The sequence below is a fragment of the Apus apus genome, chromosome 2 (assembly GCF_020740795.1).
Source record: "Apus apus isolate bApuApu2 chromosome 2, bApuApu2.pri.cur, whole genome shotgun sequence".
Lineage (NCBI taxonomy): Eukaryota > Metazoa > Chordata > Aves > Apodiformes > Apodidae > Apus > Apus apus.
The window spans coordinates 737,110-751,953 of NC_067283.1; the positions used below are offsets into that span (position 1 = coordinate 737,110).

The 14,844-nt window shown below is 45.1% G+C and overlaps 1 protein-coding gene across 1 annotated transcript in view; it reads left to right on the forward strand.

The window, feature by feature from the left end:
* Nucleotides 1-14,844, forward strand: part of SMARCC1 (SWI/SNF related, matrix associated, actin dependent regulator of chromatin subfamily c member 1) — a 92,895-nt gene that overhangs the window by 43,701 nt on the left and 34,350 nt on the right. The window contains exons 16-21 of the mRNA XM_051611004.1: nt 860-973; nt 1,503-1,656; nt 1,968-2,081; nt 4,709-4,768; nt 10,163-10,421; nt 11,308-11,469. Coding sequence (XP_051466964.1) covers nt 860-973; nt 1,503-1,656; nt 1,968-2,081; nt 4,709-4,768; nt 10,163-10,421; nt 11,308-11,469 — 863 coding nt within the window. The remainder of the gene's footprint in view (nt 1-859; nt 974-1,502; nt 1,657-1,967; nt 2,082-4,708; nt 4,769-10,162; nt 10,422-11,307; nt 11,470-14,844) is intronic.

The window sequence follows — 14,844 nt, forward strand, 5'->3', positions numbered from 1 at the left end:
TGGTCCCATAGTTGGTTTTTTTTTCCTACAAGTTTTGTATATAATTTGGTCAGAGTAAAGATGTGGGATTTGGGCAAGAATGTGTATTTGCAGCTCTTGCCTGTGAAACACGTTGATGTTCCTTCTCTGTATGACATATTTTTATTTAAGCTGCTTTTGCCCACAGTGTGTGAGATGGCAGCTTCTTCCCTTCCAAGCTCCCAGAGGGATTATTTGCCTGTTTCCACGTGGAGACCAGACCCCATTATTTTTCTCAGCAGCCGGTAGTTTGTTGTACTACTACAAACTACATTGGTTGATGACCAAACTACAGCAACTATTTGTGTGATCTGTAGTTTCAGGATGCATGGATAAAATCCAGAATGGAGCAGTCTGGAAGAGATGGGTCATATTCAGTATATAAAAATCTACTTACCTATTGGTTTTCATCAATAAAACTTGCCTGTTTGTGTTTACTTGTTGGTATAGCAGGTGTTTGGAAAAAGTGAATCCCAGTCTGGGATTCTGTGATTCTATGATCCTCAGACAGTAACAAGAGATGGGACAAGAGGAACCGGCCTCAAGTTGTGCCAGGGGAGGCTGAGGTTGGATCTGGGGAACAATTCCTTCCTGGCAAGGGTTGTCAGGGCCTGGCCCAGGCTGCCCAGGGCAGGGGGGGAGTCCCCATCCCTGGAGGGGTTTCCAAGCCCTGGAGATGGTGCTGAGGGACATGGGGCAGGGGTGGCCTTGGCAGGGCTGGGGGAATGGGTGGACTCCATGATCTTAAAGCTCTTTTCTAACCCAAACATTTCTGTGAAAATGCACATTCTGACCTTTGTTAATGTCAGTGTGCATGAACTGCTTCCCACTTTTCTTCCAGATACCTGGCTTACCGCAACTTCATGATTGACACCTACCGCCTGAACCCTCAGGAGTACCTGACCAGCACTGCCTGCAGGAGGAACCTGACTGGGGACGTGTGTGCTGTCATGAGGTAAAAGCCTTTTCCAGCCCCTTGCAGCCACTGCTTCCACTTTTACAAAATCCCAGTTTGACAGCTGAGTTTTGCCAGGTTTCTGTTTCTCCAGTGTCAGGCTGTGAGGCACAGCAGAGCCCTAGAAGTTGGGAGCTTCAGTGTCCCTTCAGAAAAGAGCAGCTACAGATAGATGAGGGAAGGGAGTCAGTGGCTGTGCAGCCCTCACCATCCACACATTGTCTGCAAGTGGTTCCGTGCGGGCAGCCCCAGCTTTGCCTTGCCTGTGTCCTTAATTAGGTAATTCCCTGTTACGTTATAGCCAAGAATGCCATGTTTTGTTTTCTGCAACAATCTGAAGTGCAGTCAGGTCTGCACAAAGCTCGTGCCACTTGATTTATTTTGCCATTTGTGCTTAGTGAGGGACTAGAGAGGATTCTGGATGTGTGCTTGATCCAGAAATGCAAACTTCTTCCCTTGCTGTCTCCTTCCTGCAGTGTCAAGCAAGGCCTTTATTCTTAAGGTCTTAATCTGTTGTGTTGTTCCACAGAGTACATGCTTTTCTGGAGCAGTGGGGTCTCATTAACTACCAAGTGGATCCAGAAAGCCGCCCCATGGCCATGGGACCTCCCCCTACCCCCCACTTCAACGTCCTGGCTGACACCCCCTCGGGGCTCATGCCTCTCCACATCCGCACGCCGCAGGTGGGTCCCCAGCTCGCCCCGACAGGAGCTTGCCTTGCCTCTAGGCTCCCTGCACCTCACTGAATAATTCCTCTAGTATTTGCCTAAGTAGTCACTTTTTTTGTCCATCTAGGTTGAGAGTTTCCAATAGTCGGAATCTCCAAAACAAATCTGCTGATACTGTGTGCCAGGGACCTTATCTCCAGCCACCCCTGTAGATTTGTGTTCAGCTTGTTTGTTCAGTCCTTGTTCTGCTTAACGTGGGTCTGAAAACCTTGGATAACCTTCAATTCCTGCCCCTCTCACCTTTCTCTTGTAACGTTTGCTCGCAGATTCCAGCTGCTCAGCAGATGCTGAGTTTTCCTGAGAAAAACAAAGAGAAGCCTACTGATCTGCAGAACTTCGGCCTTCGCACGGACATCTACTCAAAAAAGACTTTAGCAAAGGCAAGCATGTGGGGATCTTTTTATTCTGAGCCTTCTCTTAAGGTTTCTTCCTCGAGTGTCCTCCAGTAGATGACTTTGAGACAACATGTGTTGCTCTTAGGTTCCTGTTTTAGATGTCTTCTGTCTCAGTGTGGGATGCTGAGATCCCTCCCTTAGGGTTGTGTTGGAAGTGGAAATAGAGCCATGTACCTCTCCCAGGCTAGTCAATTCTGTCAGTCTTCAGACCCTGAACTGTTGTTACTTGATTGTGTGTTTCACCTGAATGGTTCAGAATCAACAAACTGTCCAATAATTCAAGACAGAAACCGAGACCTTCAGCCTTTAACTGTGCTGCTTTCCAAGTGTGAGCAGGGTTTTCCAGACTAGGAAGTTGCCTGATAACAAAAAGTGTCCCAGGACCTTTGCAGGGCATGTTTTAGCAGGGTGCTGTATCTGTGTAGTTGCAGTTCTGAGCCACCTTTGTCAATAACTCCACAACCTGTTGCCTTTAACTCCTCCTGCTGCCGGATACCTGGGTGTGTGCTTGGAGCTACTGCAGAAATACCAGTTCACTGCTTCAGCACAGCCTGGGGTCTAGACATCTGCAGTGTTCTGCTGATTAGAGCCTCTCTTGGGCTGATACCAGGCTAATTCTGTGTAATTGGTTGCTCTAAGTACAGTGTTCATTGTACTAAGAAATCAGGAGATTAACTGCTTTTTAAAAAAAAAACACAAAACAACAAGCAAACAACAAAACCAAAAAAACAAGCAAACAACAAAACCAAACCACAGGAGATCAGGATTTATTTATAAAGGCTAATTCCATATCCCTTTTTATGAGAGTGACTTTTTCACTTAGTTTAGGGAGGAATAAATATTCACCAAATTCATAAATCTTTACTGGTTCTAGACTCAAGTTCTGTTTACAAGCATCTAGCCCAATGAACTTGAGCAGATTTGTTTGCCAGGAGTTCATTTCCATTTTTGTTTTGTGTGGCAGTTGCTGAGAGCTGATCAGCTGCTGGGTGACTCATTTTGATTAAAGTTCTCTGTGGGTTGATGATCTATTTGAAATGCATCTTGATAGGATAGATTTACTTGTCCTGAATCACAGGATGGTTTGGCTTGGGAAGGACCTTTCAAAAATCATCCAGTCCCAACCATGGGCAGGGACACCTCCCAGCAGCCCAGGCTGCTCCAAGCCCCATCCAACCTGCCCTTCAACACTGCCAGGGATGGGGCAGCCACAGCTTCTCTGGGCAACCTGGGCCAGGCTCTCCCCACCCTCACAGCCCAGAATTTCTCCCTCACATCTCAGCTCCAGCTCCCTCTGCCAGCTGGAAACCCTTCCCCCTGCTCCCATCCCTCCCTGCCCTTGTCCCAAGCCCCTCCCCAGCTTTCCTGGAGCCCCTCCAGGCACTGGAAGGTGCTCTCAGGTCTCCCTGGAGCCTTCTCTTCTCCAGGCTGAACACCCCAACTCTCCCAGCCTGTCTCCAGAGCAGAGCTGCTCCAGCCCTCCCATCATCTCTGGGGCCTCCTCTGGCCTCTCTCCAACAGCTCCACGTCCTTCTGTGTCCTCCCTCATTGCAGCCCGCACTCCTGTACCACACACAAACTGAACCAAAATCTCTACCGAGTGTTCACTGCTAACAACGTGCCGTCTGAGACACATTCCAAAGTGTAATGGAGACACTGAGCTATACAAAGAGCAGGGGAGAGCACGGCACGGTGCGGCTCCCTTATGGGTCACAGCGTCCCCAGAGCCGCCAACATGGTCCCCTTCCCGCCCAAACGGGCCCTGCTGTCACCATAGCAACGGGCCCAGGCCTTTGCTCCTGGCTGGGCCGTGCCCCTTCAGATCCAGATTATCTTCTTGTAATTACTCTCTCTTTCCAGGCGGCTTATCTCATTTTATAAAGATATTTATTTTTAAACTGAGTTACTGCTGTTAGGTGAACTTTTTTTTTTTATTATTGTTTTTGGCCACCTCACACAGCCCAGTCTGCCTGCCCTGAAAGCGGAGGTTTGAGGGGCTAAATTTATGTTGACATTAGCACCGTACTGTTGAGAAGAGTGAGAATCCCAGGTGAGCCTGAATCTGGTGGGCACCGTTGCCTCCTTGGGCTCCAGGGGAGTCAGATAAAATTCTGTTGTGTCCATTGGCTCTTGCTGTCCTGTGGGAAATTTAGTTTACTGCTCTCTTCTTGTCTTCATTTTACTGGCCAAAGTCAAGCTGACCAGAATGTGCCAGCCCTCCAAAGGGCTCTTACTGTTTAGGAGAATCCTCCTTCCTGTTTGCTGTGCATGCAAGCAGAGATGGCCAGGAGAAAAGGGTAGCAAATCACTCGGCTTTGGCTTGGCAGAGAAGAGGAGTTGCAGGTTCTCCCAGCTGTGTTGGGAAGGTGGGGTATCTGTAACCCCCAGCCTCTGGAGAGACTGCAGGAATCTGCTCACCTTCAGGCCTCACCTGCATGAGTAAATCATGGGAAGGGAACCACTCTGCAAGGTAGCTGGAGGAGGAGGAGGGCTGTGAAAGGTGCACGTTTGAGAGGATTTAGTAACAGAATCTTCCCCTTAATGTTTTATTCTATAAAGGTCAGTGCAAAAAGACCTGGATTTCACTTTTTATCCCTTCCTGTCTTTTGTAGAGTAAAGGTGCAAGTGCTGGAAGAGAATGGACGGAACAAGAGACTCTGCTGCTCTTAGAGGTGAGTTCCTGAGGGCAAAACCAAAGGCTGGGGAGCCAAAACACAGGATGTTACATGCTTGAAAAAAAACCCTACATGTAGGTTAATAGGTCTTGCCAGGTGGAGTTAGATGGCAACCACATGCTTGCTTTTACAGAAGCTGGAGCAGTGAAGGAGAGTTTTTAGTGGGAAACAATCTGCTGGGGCTCGCCTGTAGCTGGAGTGGTTGAGTAGCTGTGTGTGCAGGGCTGCCTTTCAGTTGTGGCTGTGGCTTTTGGGCTGGTACAACTCAAAAACTCCCTCCAGAGCAAAGCTCTTTATTCAACTGTCATGGATACAGGAATGTTAAGACAAAAAAAGAGATGGTAGTAACATCTGTGCACTAGAGAGGCTTCACGTACTTTAGGGTTTGGTTCTGATTTAGGGTGCTTGAATAAACTCAGGAGCAGATCTTCCAGTGCAGAGAGATCTTACCATTGAAAGAAGTTACTAATAGTATGAAATAAATGTCCTTCAAGTAATGGTTTGCCTGCCACAAAGAGAAATACTTTGAAATTCTGATAAACTTCACAGGTTCCTGGCTAAGCCACAGTGTGTTAGGGAAACGGCTCATCTTTAAGGTTAAATTGTTAAGCAACCATTGAGGCTGTTTCCTGTCTCCTGCCACTAAGAAGGGAAGCTCTTTATTTGGTAGCTCTGTCATTCCATCCAGCTTCCCATTCCTTCTGCCACATGGCTGCACTTGGTGTATTCTTTAAGCTTTTTCCAGAAGCCTACAAGAAATACTTATGAGGTGACTCAAATCACATTGGCACTGTAGAAATGAGGTCAGAGAACTGTTAGCACACTAGAATCCAGCCTTTGTCCCCATGTTGCTTAATTTGATGCTCTTAAACCACGTGGTAATTGTCTGGTCTCTTGGAGTTCCAGCCTAGGATGAAGACCATCCCATGAGGTGCACTGCAGAAGCAGGTTCTGCTGTCATCAGGGTAGCATTGTTTTCCCACAGTCTTTTTTCAGAAGAAGAGTCTCAGTGGCCTGAAATAATTAATGTGCTGCCACTTCCTTTAAAGAATTACTATTTCCCTACCCTCCTTTTACAGGAATGTCTTCTGATGAAGAGGTTGGGTGATTGGTTATTTTTTTTAATGTAATTCAGAGTTCTGAGATAAAAATTTCAGTTTGGGGTTTTTTTCTGTGTTTGCTTTTCCTTGGTCAGCTTAAACCAGGCTGCAGTCGTGTGATTGTTCTGGCTTTGTGTCTGTACATGTGTCAGTAAACCCATTGAAAAGTTAATTTCAAAAGGAAGAGCATGGACAATGGATCTGGATGGAGCTGAACAATACCCAGCCTCTGTGTGGGGCTGCTTTTCTGAGCTAGACAGTGTCTCACCAGCACTGTACTTGGGTTCAGCCTTCACAGATGGGAAGTGTGTTCATCCAACAGCCAAAATAGATATTTGGGGCATTTTTTTAATTTTAGGTTGATACACAGTGTCTGGCCAATATTTTTCTATTGACATGTAGAAAAATCTTGCTTATAGGGTGAAAACAGCCAGAATGTCTGTAGTGACATTCTTGTGTGGAGAAACAAGACTGATCTCTTCTTTGCTTACTAGTATTATTATTTAAAATCCATTCTTTTTTATGCTTGTAGCTTATGGTCATACATAGCAAGTAGTAGCCTGATTAAATAGTCCAGATGACACATTCTTGTAGTAAGAAAACAAAACAAAAAATCCTGTATCTTGAGATTGCAATTATATTTAAAGTGAGTTTAAATTAATGATGTTCTTCATTCTTTGTGATTTAACCTATGAATAAATCAGTAAAGAGTACATCAGTTCAAGCATAAGTAATACAGCTCTAACAAGCCAGCTCAGTCCAATTAAATCCTCAGGGTAGCTTTGGGCAAATATATATGCAGTGAAGTTCCAACGAATAAATCTTATCTTAAAATAATTATTGTCCTTCCGCCTGTTGACTGAAGAAATTGGAGGGAGGAAATACTGTTTCCCTCCTAGAATCATCTTCCCTGCCAGACCTCCTCTGTATCTCCACAGAGCACTATTCTTGCACAGTTAAGTGCATTTTCAGCTATTTATAGTCAGGACAACTATTGTGAGAGCTAGTTTGTCTGGCAGAAAAATAACAAGCAATGAAGGAGAATGAACAGAAAATAACAACCCTGCATGGGCACGAAAAGCAAAGCTGATCTAATATGCTACTGTGATTAAAAATGGATCGACAGTGACACACAACTTACAGACTGGGATGTGTTGGGGAAAGTGAAATGAAGGTTGCATGTTGAATGAACATGTCCCCGTGAGTGTGACCTGGTGAACTGAGCAGTTCCTCATTCCTTTAAGCACTTGAGCAAGATCAGACAGAGGTCAGGAGAAGGGCTCACAAGCAGTTGGGGACCAGACTGTCCTTGGCTCATTCCTGAACCAAATTACTCTTTCCATTGAGCTTTCAAAACCCTTCATGTTCTCCAGCTCGTGGTCTTCAACAGTTCCTGTATTGTTCTTTCCATCCAGCATCCAGCTGGAGCACAGTGTTCCCATGTTCTGGTACTTGCCCAGTACTACACACGGTGTTTTGGGGGAAGGTTCCCTCAAAAGACTCTGTTCTCTCCAGCCAGTGTATCTGAAGATATACTGGGTTTATTCCCTCCTCCCCACCCAGTTCAAGCAGTTTGAGAGAGAGAAACTTCAAACTTGAGCCAGGTAAAGCTTAAATCACTCTCAGAGCAGGGGGCTAAAAAGCCTCACCCACTGCAAGCAGCTTGGCCTTTGCTTCATAGAACCACAGAATCATTCTAGTTGGAAAAGACCTTTAAGATCATCAAGTCCAAGCATTAGCCCAACTCTCCCCAGCCCACAGCTAACCCAGGTCCAGCACCACATATACATGGTTTTTAAACACCTCCAGGGGTGGTGATTCAACCACCTCCCTGGGCAGCCTTTCAGTGACAAATTTTCTTCTAATGTCCAATTTAAACCTCCCCTGGTTTAGATTGAGATCATTGAGATCAACTTCAGACCATTTTATTTTGTCCTGTTGCTTGTTACTAGGGAGAAGAGATTGCTGATTCATTTTTTTTTTCCAGTGCCTGCTGGATCTCTAACACTCCTGGCTCTAAGTCATCTGTCCTTTTAGTTAGTCTATTTCCACATCTTTGGAAATGTTACTCAGCTTGGTTTTTTTCCCCAGCTGACCTCTAACATCCACGACATGCCAGAGTCCTGTTCAGGCTGATTACTTTTCTCTGAAGAATCTTCATACCTTATGTTTTAGCTGCAAAAACACCAGAACTTTTCCTGCAGAGCTGCTGTGAAGAAAACAGTATGTTCAGGGATCCTGGATTTTTTAAGAAATATTTTGGTCTTGATGAAAAAGTTTGATTTACGTGTAGTCCTGCAGGCAAATATCTTATATATCAACCATGATATATATAGTAACTTGTTTTGTGGTATTGTCCCTTCCCAGGTCAGGGAACTCAACACATGAGGCTGCTGGTGCAGTTTCTATCTTCTACTTGTCACTGGGAACTATGCAGGAACATCCAGTGTATTAACTTTGTGTACTTTTGTGCCCAACTGAAACAGGTTGGGTGGATCCTCCTCATGATGTCTGACAGATACAGTCCAGCTGAGTAGCCTGTTTGCTCTGAATTCTGCCATGAAAGGTGGTGCATGTGGAAAGTTCAGTGAGTCTTGGCATGATACCCCAAGGTTGATTTCAGGTAGTTCTCAGCCTTCAAGTACTGAAAAGCCATTAACTTCATTTTTTCTTAACATTCAGGCTTGAATGGACATCCAGCTTATTTAGGGAAACTGGGTTGTCATGAGCAATTAGGGAGGAGGAGGATTTGTGTGTCTTCTGACATGGAGTACAGCTGCAGACAGGTGCCTGAAAGCCCAAGGCAGCCTGCCTGATGGTCAGCAGCTCAGGAAGGAGGGGCTCCTCCAAGCAGCCTGGTAACACTGACTTCAAACTGTTCTTCCCCTTCCCCCAGTCGTTGCTAACTCCCTGCTGACTTGCAGGCACCAGTTACCTGTATGGTTGGTGTGGGGTAAGTGGTGTGTGACTAAAAAGCAGCTTGGCTTCTCAGCCAACTGGGTTAAACCTAAAAATGAACCTGAGATCTGCAACTCCGATAAGCAGGAAGGTGTTTGCCACCCTTGCTCAGGCCTCTAATAATATTATTCTCAGAAGGCTTTTGGTATGCCTTTGAATTGCCTGTCCCTATTTTAAATTGAACATACGTAACCAAGAAATCAAGCTGCTTTTTCTTTTTCTAGGTGATTGAGCCATTAATCATGTCAGTAATGTGAAAGTGAACAGTTCAGCTCTTATCTGAGCGTTTGGACAGTACACAATAGCAGAAGGGGTGTTCAGGAAAGAAAAGCTTCTTAAGCAGTAATATTCTTGGAGGTTCCCACTTTGTTTTTTTTCAGTGCTAATTTGTTAGTTTTAAAAAAAAAACTAGTGCAGGGACTGTTTGGCTTGGTGATCTTAAAGATCTTTTCCAGCCTAAATGGTTCTCTAAGTCTATGGCTTCAGTAGCTCATTGTCATTAAATTATTTTGTTGAAACTTCTACTTAAATAAGCTGAGAAATGACTGTAAGTCTGAATTGTGAAATATTTAATCCAATCTGAAAGTTCTTACTTTGCCAGGTGGCTTAGCTACATAATGATGATTTGTTAACCTGAATGATTAACAAAAATCAGACTGGTTAAGAGTTGCTAGAGAACTGAACTTGTCTGGCTTCTTGACATAAAATATCTTTTTCCCTGATACTTTGGTTTGGTTTTCTTTCATTTAACACCCGTTGGATCTAAAAACTGGACTTCACCCTCACAGGTGATACTATCTTTAAGGTCTCTTCCAACCTTAACCATTCTATGATTCTGTAGTATGTATGTGTGATAAAATCCTGTTCCTGCCCCAGAGAGCTCAGGGTGTTGACATACAAGTGTAAGAACACGAGTGCCCTCACAGGGAGAAGTTACAGGAATTAAAAGTATTGGTAAGACTTGGTAGGATGAGCAAACTTACTTCCCTGTAAACCTTTTCATGTGGAAGCAAAATGAGGAAACACTTAAGTATGCAAACGTTACAAGCAAATCCCAAATCTTCTGGCAATTTTTTGATTTAGTAACAGCATAAAAGTCATGTGTTGATCCCTGCAGTTGAAATCTAACTGATGTCCCAGTTAGATGTTCATACTTGTTCTACAGAATAGTTTTGCTACCAGAAAAAATAGGATTTTAAATACTTGTCTGATCCAAATTTATTGTTCCACCAGCAAAATAACTAACATTGAAAATCTCTCTGCATAATTGATTTATTTTCCCCCCCCCTCCCCGGAGCAGTCAATGTAGATACAAGGCTTTTATCTTTTGCAGGCTCTGGAGATGTACAAAGATGACTGGAACAAAGTCTCAGAGCACGTTGGGAGCCGTACCCAGGACGAGTGCATTCTCCATTTCCTGAGGCTCCCCATTGAAGACCCTTACTTGGAGAACTCAGATGCATCTCTGGGCCCCCTGGCTTACCAGCCCGTGCCTTTCAGCCAGTCTGGCAACCCTGTGATGAGCACTGTTGCCTTCCTGGCCTCGGTGGTGGATCCCCGGGTGGCATCAGCTGCAGCAAAGGCTGCCTTAGGTATGGCCTCCACCCTGCAGTTTGTTTACAGCTCCTCTCTATGACTCTGCTCTCTGTTAGTCTTAAAATCGACTCTTGGTGGGAGTTGGTCTTTAAACTCCCTTCCAACCCAAACCGTTCTGTGAGTTTCTTCAGGATGGGTAATAAGTTGTAAAAACAGTTGGATGTGTGTAGAGAAAGCAGGTCTGGTGGTACTTCCTGGTGCTCTGTTGGTACTGAAACTGCCAGGGTGCAGGCAAGTTGGAAGAGCTCTTAAAGGCCACTGAGTAACTAAAGATTAAATACAGTGATCAGTATCAATATTCTGCTTGTGTGAAATGATCTGCCACAGTTACATTGACCTCTGAGAAACCAGATGAGAGCGTTCCTTTCACTTTTGTCCTTATTCAACTAACAAGCAATAGGACAAGAGGAACTGGCCTCCAGTTGTGCCAGGGGAGGTTGAGGTTGGATCTGGGGAACAATTCCCTCCTGAAAGGGTTGTCAGGCCCTGGCCCAGGCTGCCCAGGGCAGGGGGGGAGTCCCCATCCCTGGAGGGGTTTCCAAGACCTGTACATGTGGTGCTGAGGGACATGGGGCAGGGGTGGCCTTGGCAGGGCTGGGGAAATGGTTGGACTCCACAATCTAAAGGGCTTTTCCAGCCCTAACAATTTGATGATTCTATGATTTTTTTCCCATGTACAAAATAATTCTATATAACTAGGGAGAGAAGCTTTCCTACCACATTTGAGAGAGAAAATTAGCTACCTACTGTGGAAAGAAGGAACTCAAATATTGGGGAACTAATTTTGTCACAAGATTTACCTGCGCACTGATCAGAGAAAATCCTGACTTTTCATTTGCCATGAAACCCTCACGATGTTGGATTGTCTGTGTTTGCTAACAGAGGAGTTCTCTCGAGTCCGAGAAGAGGTGCCCCTGGAGCTCGTGGAAGCTCATGTCAAGAAAGTACAGGAAGCAGCAAGAGCCTCTGGGAAGGTGGATCCAACGTATGGATTAGAGAGCAGCTGCATTGCTGGAACAGGCCCGGATGAGCCAGAGAAAATCGGTAAGATGTCCAGCAAGATGCAGGAATTTCTGTTGGATGAGGTTTCTTAGGCATTTTTGGACATCAGGTGTAAATCGTTCACTGTGAGGGTGGTGAGAGCCTGGCCCAGGTTGCCCAGAGAAGCTGTGGCTGCCCCATCCCTGGCAGTGTTGAAGGGCAGGTTGGATGGGGCTTGGAGCAGCCTGGGCTGCTGGGAGGTGTCCCTGCCCATGGCAGGGGGTTGGAACCTGATGATCTTTAAGGTCCCTTCCCACCCAAACCATTCTATGATTTTCTTTTGACTTGTAATAAACCATAAGTTCACCTCCAAAACCAGATGGGAATCCCAGGTAAGGAGGATGTTACAGGTCATTCCACTTCAGCTTCCTGCAGGTTTATTAACTCTTGACGCTGAATTAATGAACTTGGGACCAGCCTTAGTTTTAGAAAGAAGTTTTCCTGCTCTGACCACCTGGAAGTGCCATTGCTTAGGATGCTTGGAGTTGAGTGGGGAAAAAAAAAACCCAGAGCAGAAGGTTTCATGCCAGTTCCGTGGGTATTGGAGTCATTAGAGGATGCTGAATTATAGTTACAATAAAGCAAACAGTTTTATTGGCTCTTTGTGCTGCAGCTGAGTCTATAATGTGAAATCACAACTTTGACGATGAGTTTTCACCTAAGTCTCACACTCTGAGCACGTTGCTAGCCATGGTGGTCTGGCAGAAGAGGAAGGTTTGAAATGGTGGAGTGGCACTTGGTGATGCCACAGATCCCAGCTCTGGCTGGTGCACGTTACCCTGCTGTGGTAACAGGCTCCCAGTTTGGAGCTCAGGGTCAGCTGAGCTGTTCCCTGTAGCGTTCAGCAGGTACTCTGGTACGAAGTTCCAGTATCTGGAGCTTTGACAGGTGCAAATTTTGTATTCATTACTATGGAGAGTAAAAGTATTTCTTTTGGAAATTCCCTACAAAAGGAGACCACTTTGTGTAACCCTCTCTGTTTAACTCTGTTTTGGTCTCCCTCAGCAGTAAATAAGTAGGCACGGCGTTTGCTATGTTCCTACTGACTCTCTCAAAAACTTTCACCTCTTAAGTGTGGTTCAGATCTACTGACTTGTCTGTTGATCTTTATTTTCATCTCCAGCATTCTTGGCTGCTCTTTCGTTCAGCTTATCACAAATAATGTTAGTGAATGTAGTGACTAGATGTTTAAAGGCACGTATAGCTTTGGGCAAAGTAGGCAGAGTGTAATCTGGATTGACTGGAGCGTTTGATTTGGGCTGTTTGTACATCTCATAGTTGACCTGCTGTCACCCCCTCTGCAGACATGAGCAAGGTGTCAGATTGTGTGATGGGATCATAAGGGACCTGTGGGTTCTAGTCAGCTGCTCAGTTATCAGCTCCTAGTCATACAGGTGAAGACAAAGTGTTTATAGTACTTAATGTCCATTGTAAAATTGCACTTTTAAATTAGATTCTAAAGTACCACTGAACTCATGAAGATGTTTTTTACACAGAAACTGTCAGATCATTCCATCCTTCTGTTGCATTTTTCAGTGCTACACTTTTTACTTCTATACAAGTGGGATAGACTTGATGTGAGGCAGCTCAGCACGTTGGGAAGATGGGGAGTGCCTGCTGAAAGGGGCACCCCAGCCTCTGGAATATCTGCTTCTCCCTGTTGTGCACGTCTGACACAAGCACCCAAGCTCTGTTGAAGGGGCTTGGCTTTGGGGTTTATTTTCAAGTCTACCATAAAAAAAAAAAAGTTTGTGTTGCTCCATCTGAGACTTATGTTGATAGTTATTTTTTAAAAAGCTCAGCTTAGGTTAAACTTTTCTGACAGGATTTTGTTTCTATTTTCTGAGGCTTCAGTGTAGGATGTACCTGTTAAGGACCTTGTAACATGTTTGCTGCTTTGGGTCTTAATTCTCAATCCTTCTCAGGACCATGGAAGTTGACCATTGCTACCTCACTGGTGATACTGCTAGTCTGTCAGTTAACCCTTGCAACACAAGTTGCAGGCAGAGGTTTTGAAGTGCTTGTCATTTAGCATGAGGAGCTGGAGAGCAGATGACCATCCCAGGATGATCTCTGAGCCATGTGGGGAGCTCTGCGAGTCAGACTGTCCTGGCAGAGTTAATGCGATTTGTACTGGGCTGTGACTAATGGAATGAATTAGGACAACAGCAGATGGTTCTCCCTGGGGGAGCTGCTCAGCAAGAGTGAACTGGGTCACTCAACAATCTGTGGTGCCTTCCACTTCCAAAACAGCTTTGCACTGGAGGGCACGGGGGAATCCATGGCTTGCACTTGCAGAGGTGTGTTGAATTAATTCAAGTGCAGCATTGTGGGGTGCAGCTGCTGAAAGAGAGCTGTGTGTTTGCATGGCTAGAGCTGAAGGTTTCTATTTAAATGTCACTATAGAGAACTAAAAATATCTCCTTTGGGTTCCCTACTAAAGTTCATCAGTTGTTGTATTTTAGAAATAAAATTACATCATAGCTCCATAATAATTTAAAAGCTTTTAATTTTGTTGAGCTACAGGCAGTATGGAATGTGAAAGGGGAAAATATGACCTGAGTAGATTGCAGGAGCTTTTCTTGATATCCAGGAGTATCCTCTTTCAGGTCCTCAGTTTTTCTGAAAGCTGATGATGGTTCCTTTTGACTTGATCTAATGAGGCTTCAGTAGAGCTCAGAGGAGACTCAGGTGGTTCAGATGCTGTGGTAAGCATGGTAGAAACTTCTCAGGCTGGTGCCTCACCATAAGTTATAGAGTGGGGATGTGAAGGTGCTCTGTCTGCTGTAATGAAAATGAATTGAGGGCCACAAGGGATTCAAGCTCTTTGGGCTCATGAGAAGGGAAATATTCCCTGTGCCTGTGGTACAGAGTAGTTTCAATTAACTTCTCATAGAGTATGTGCACTCCTAATGGCTTTCCAAAGGTGATTAAGTGCAGGGGCTGCACACACGTGCACAGTGCCTGGGTTGCAGGCAGCTACTCCTGCAGTTTAGATCTTGCTGTTCCACATATTTCACTAAAAGTATTTCTGCTGGCACAAGTGTAGGGGTGCTTCAGGCTGCAGCTCATCTGTGGCAGGGACCTCTGAGAGAACAGTGCTCTGATGTTCTGGCTCCACTACAGCCATCAGCAGTTTAAACGGTTGGTTGAATTTAACATTTTATGGATGATTTTGCGTCGTTCTCAAATGTGGGTAGAAAACTACCCACAAGTGTATGTCTACAGGAGAAGTTATCTTCATTTGTGGCAGGAAGATTTCTCTCATGTTCTCCGTGGTGTGCTTGAGCTCTGGAATAATGCAAATATGGCTAAAAAAGGAGCAGGCTGGGAGTGCTTCGTTCCTTTCACATGTGCCCAGTTATCTGGGAGCTGGAT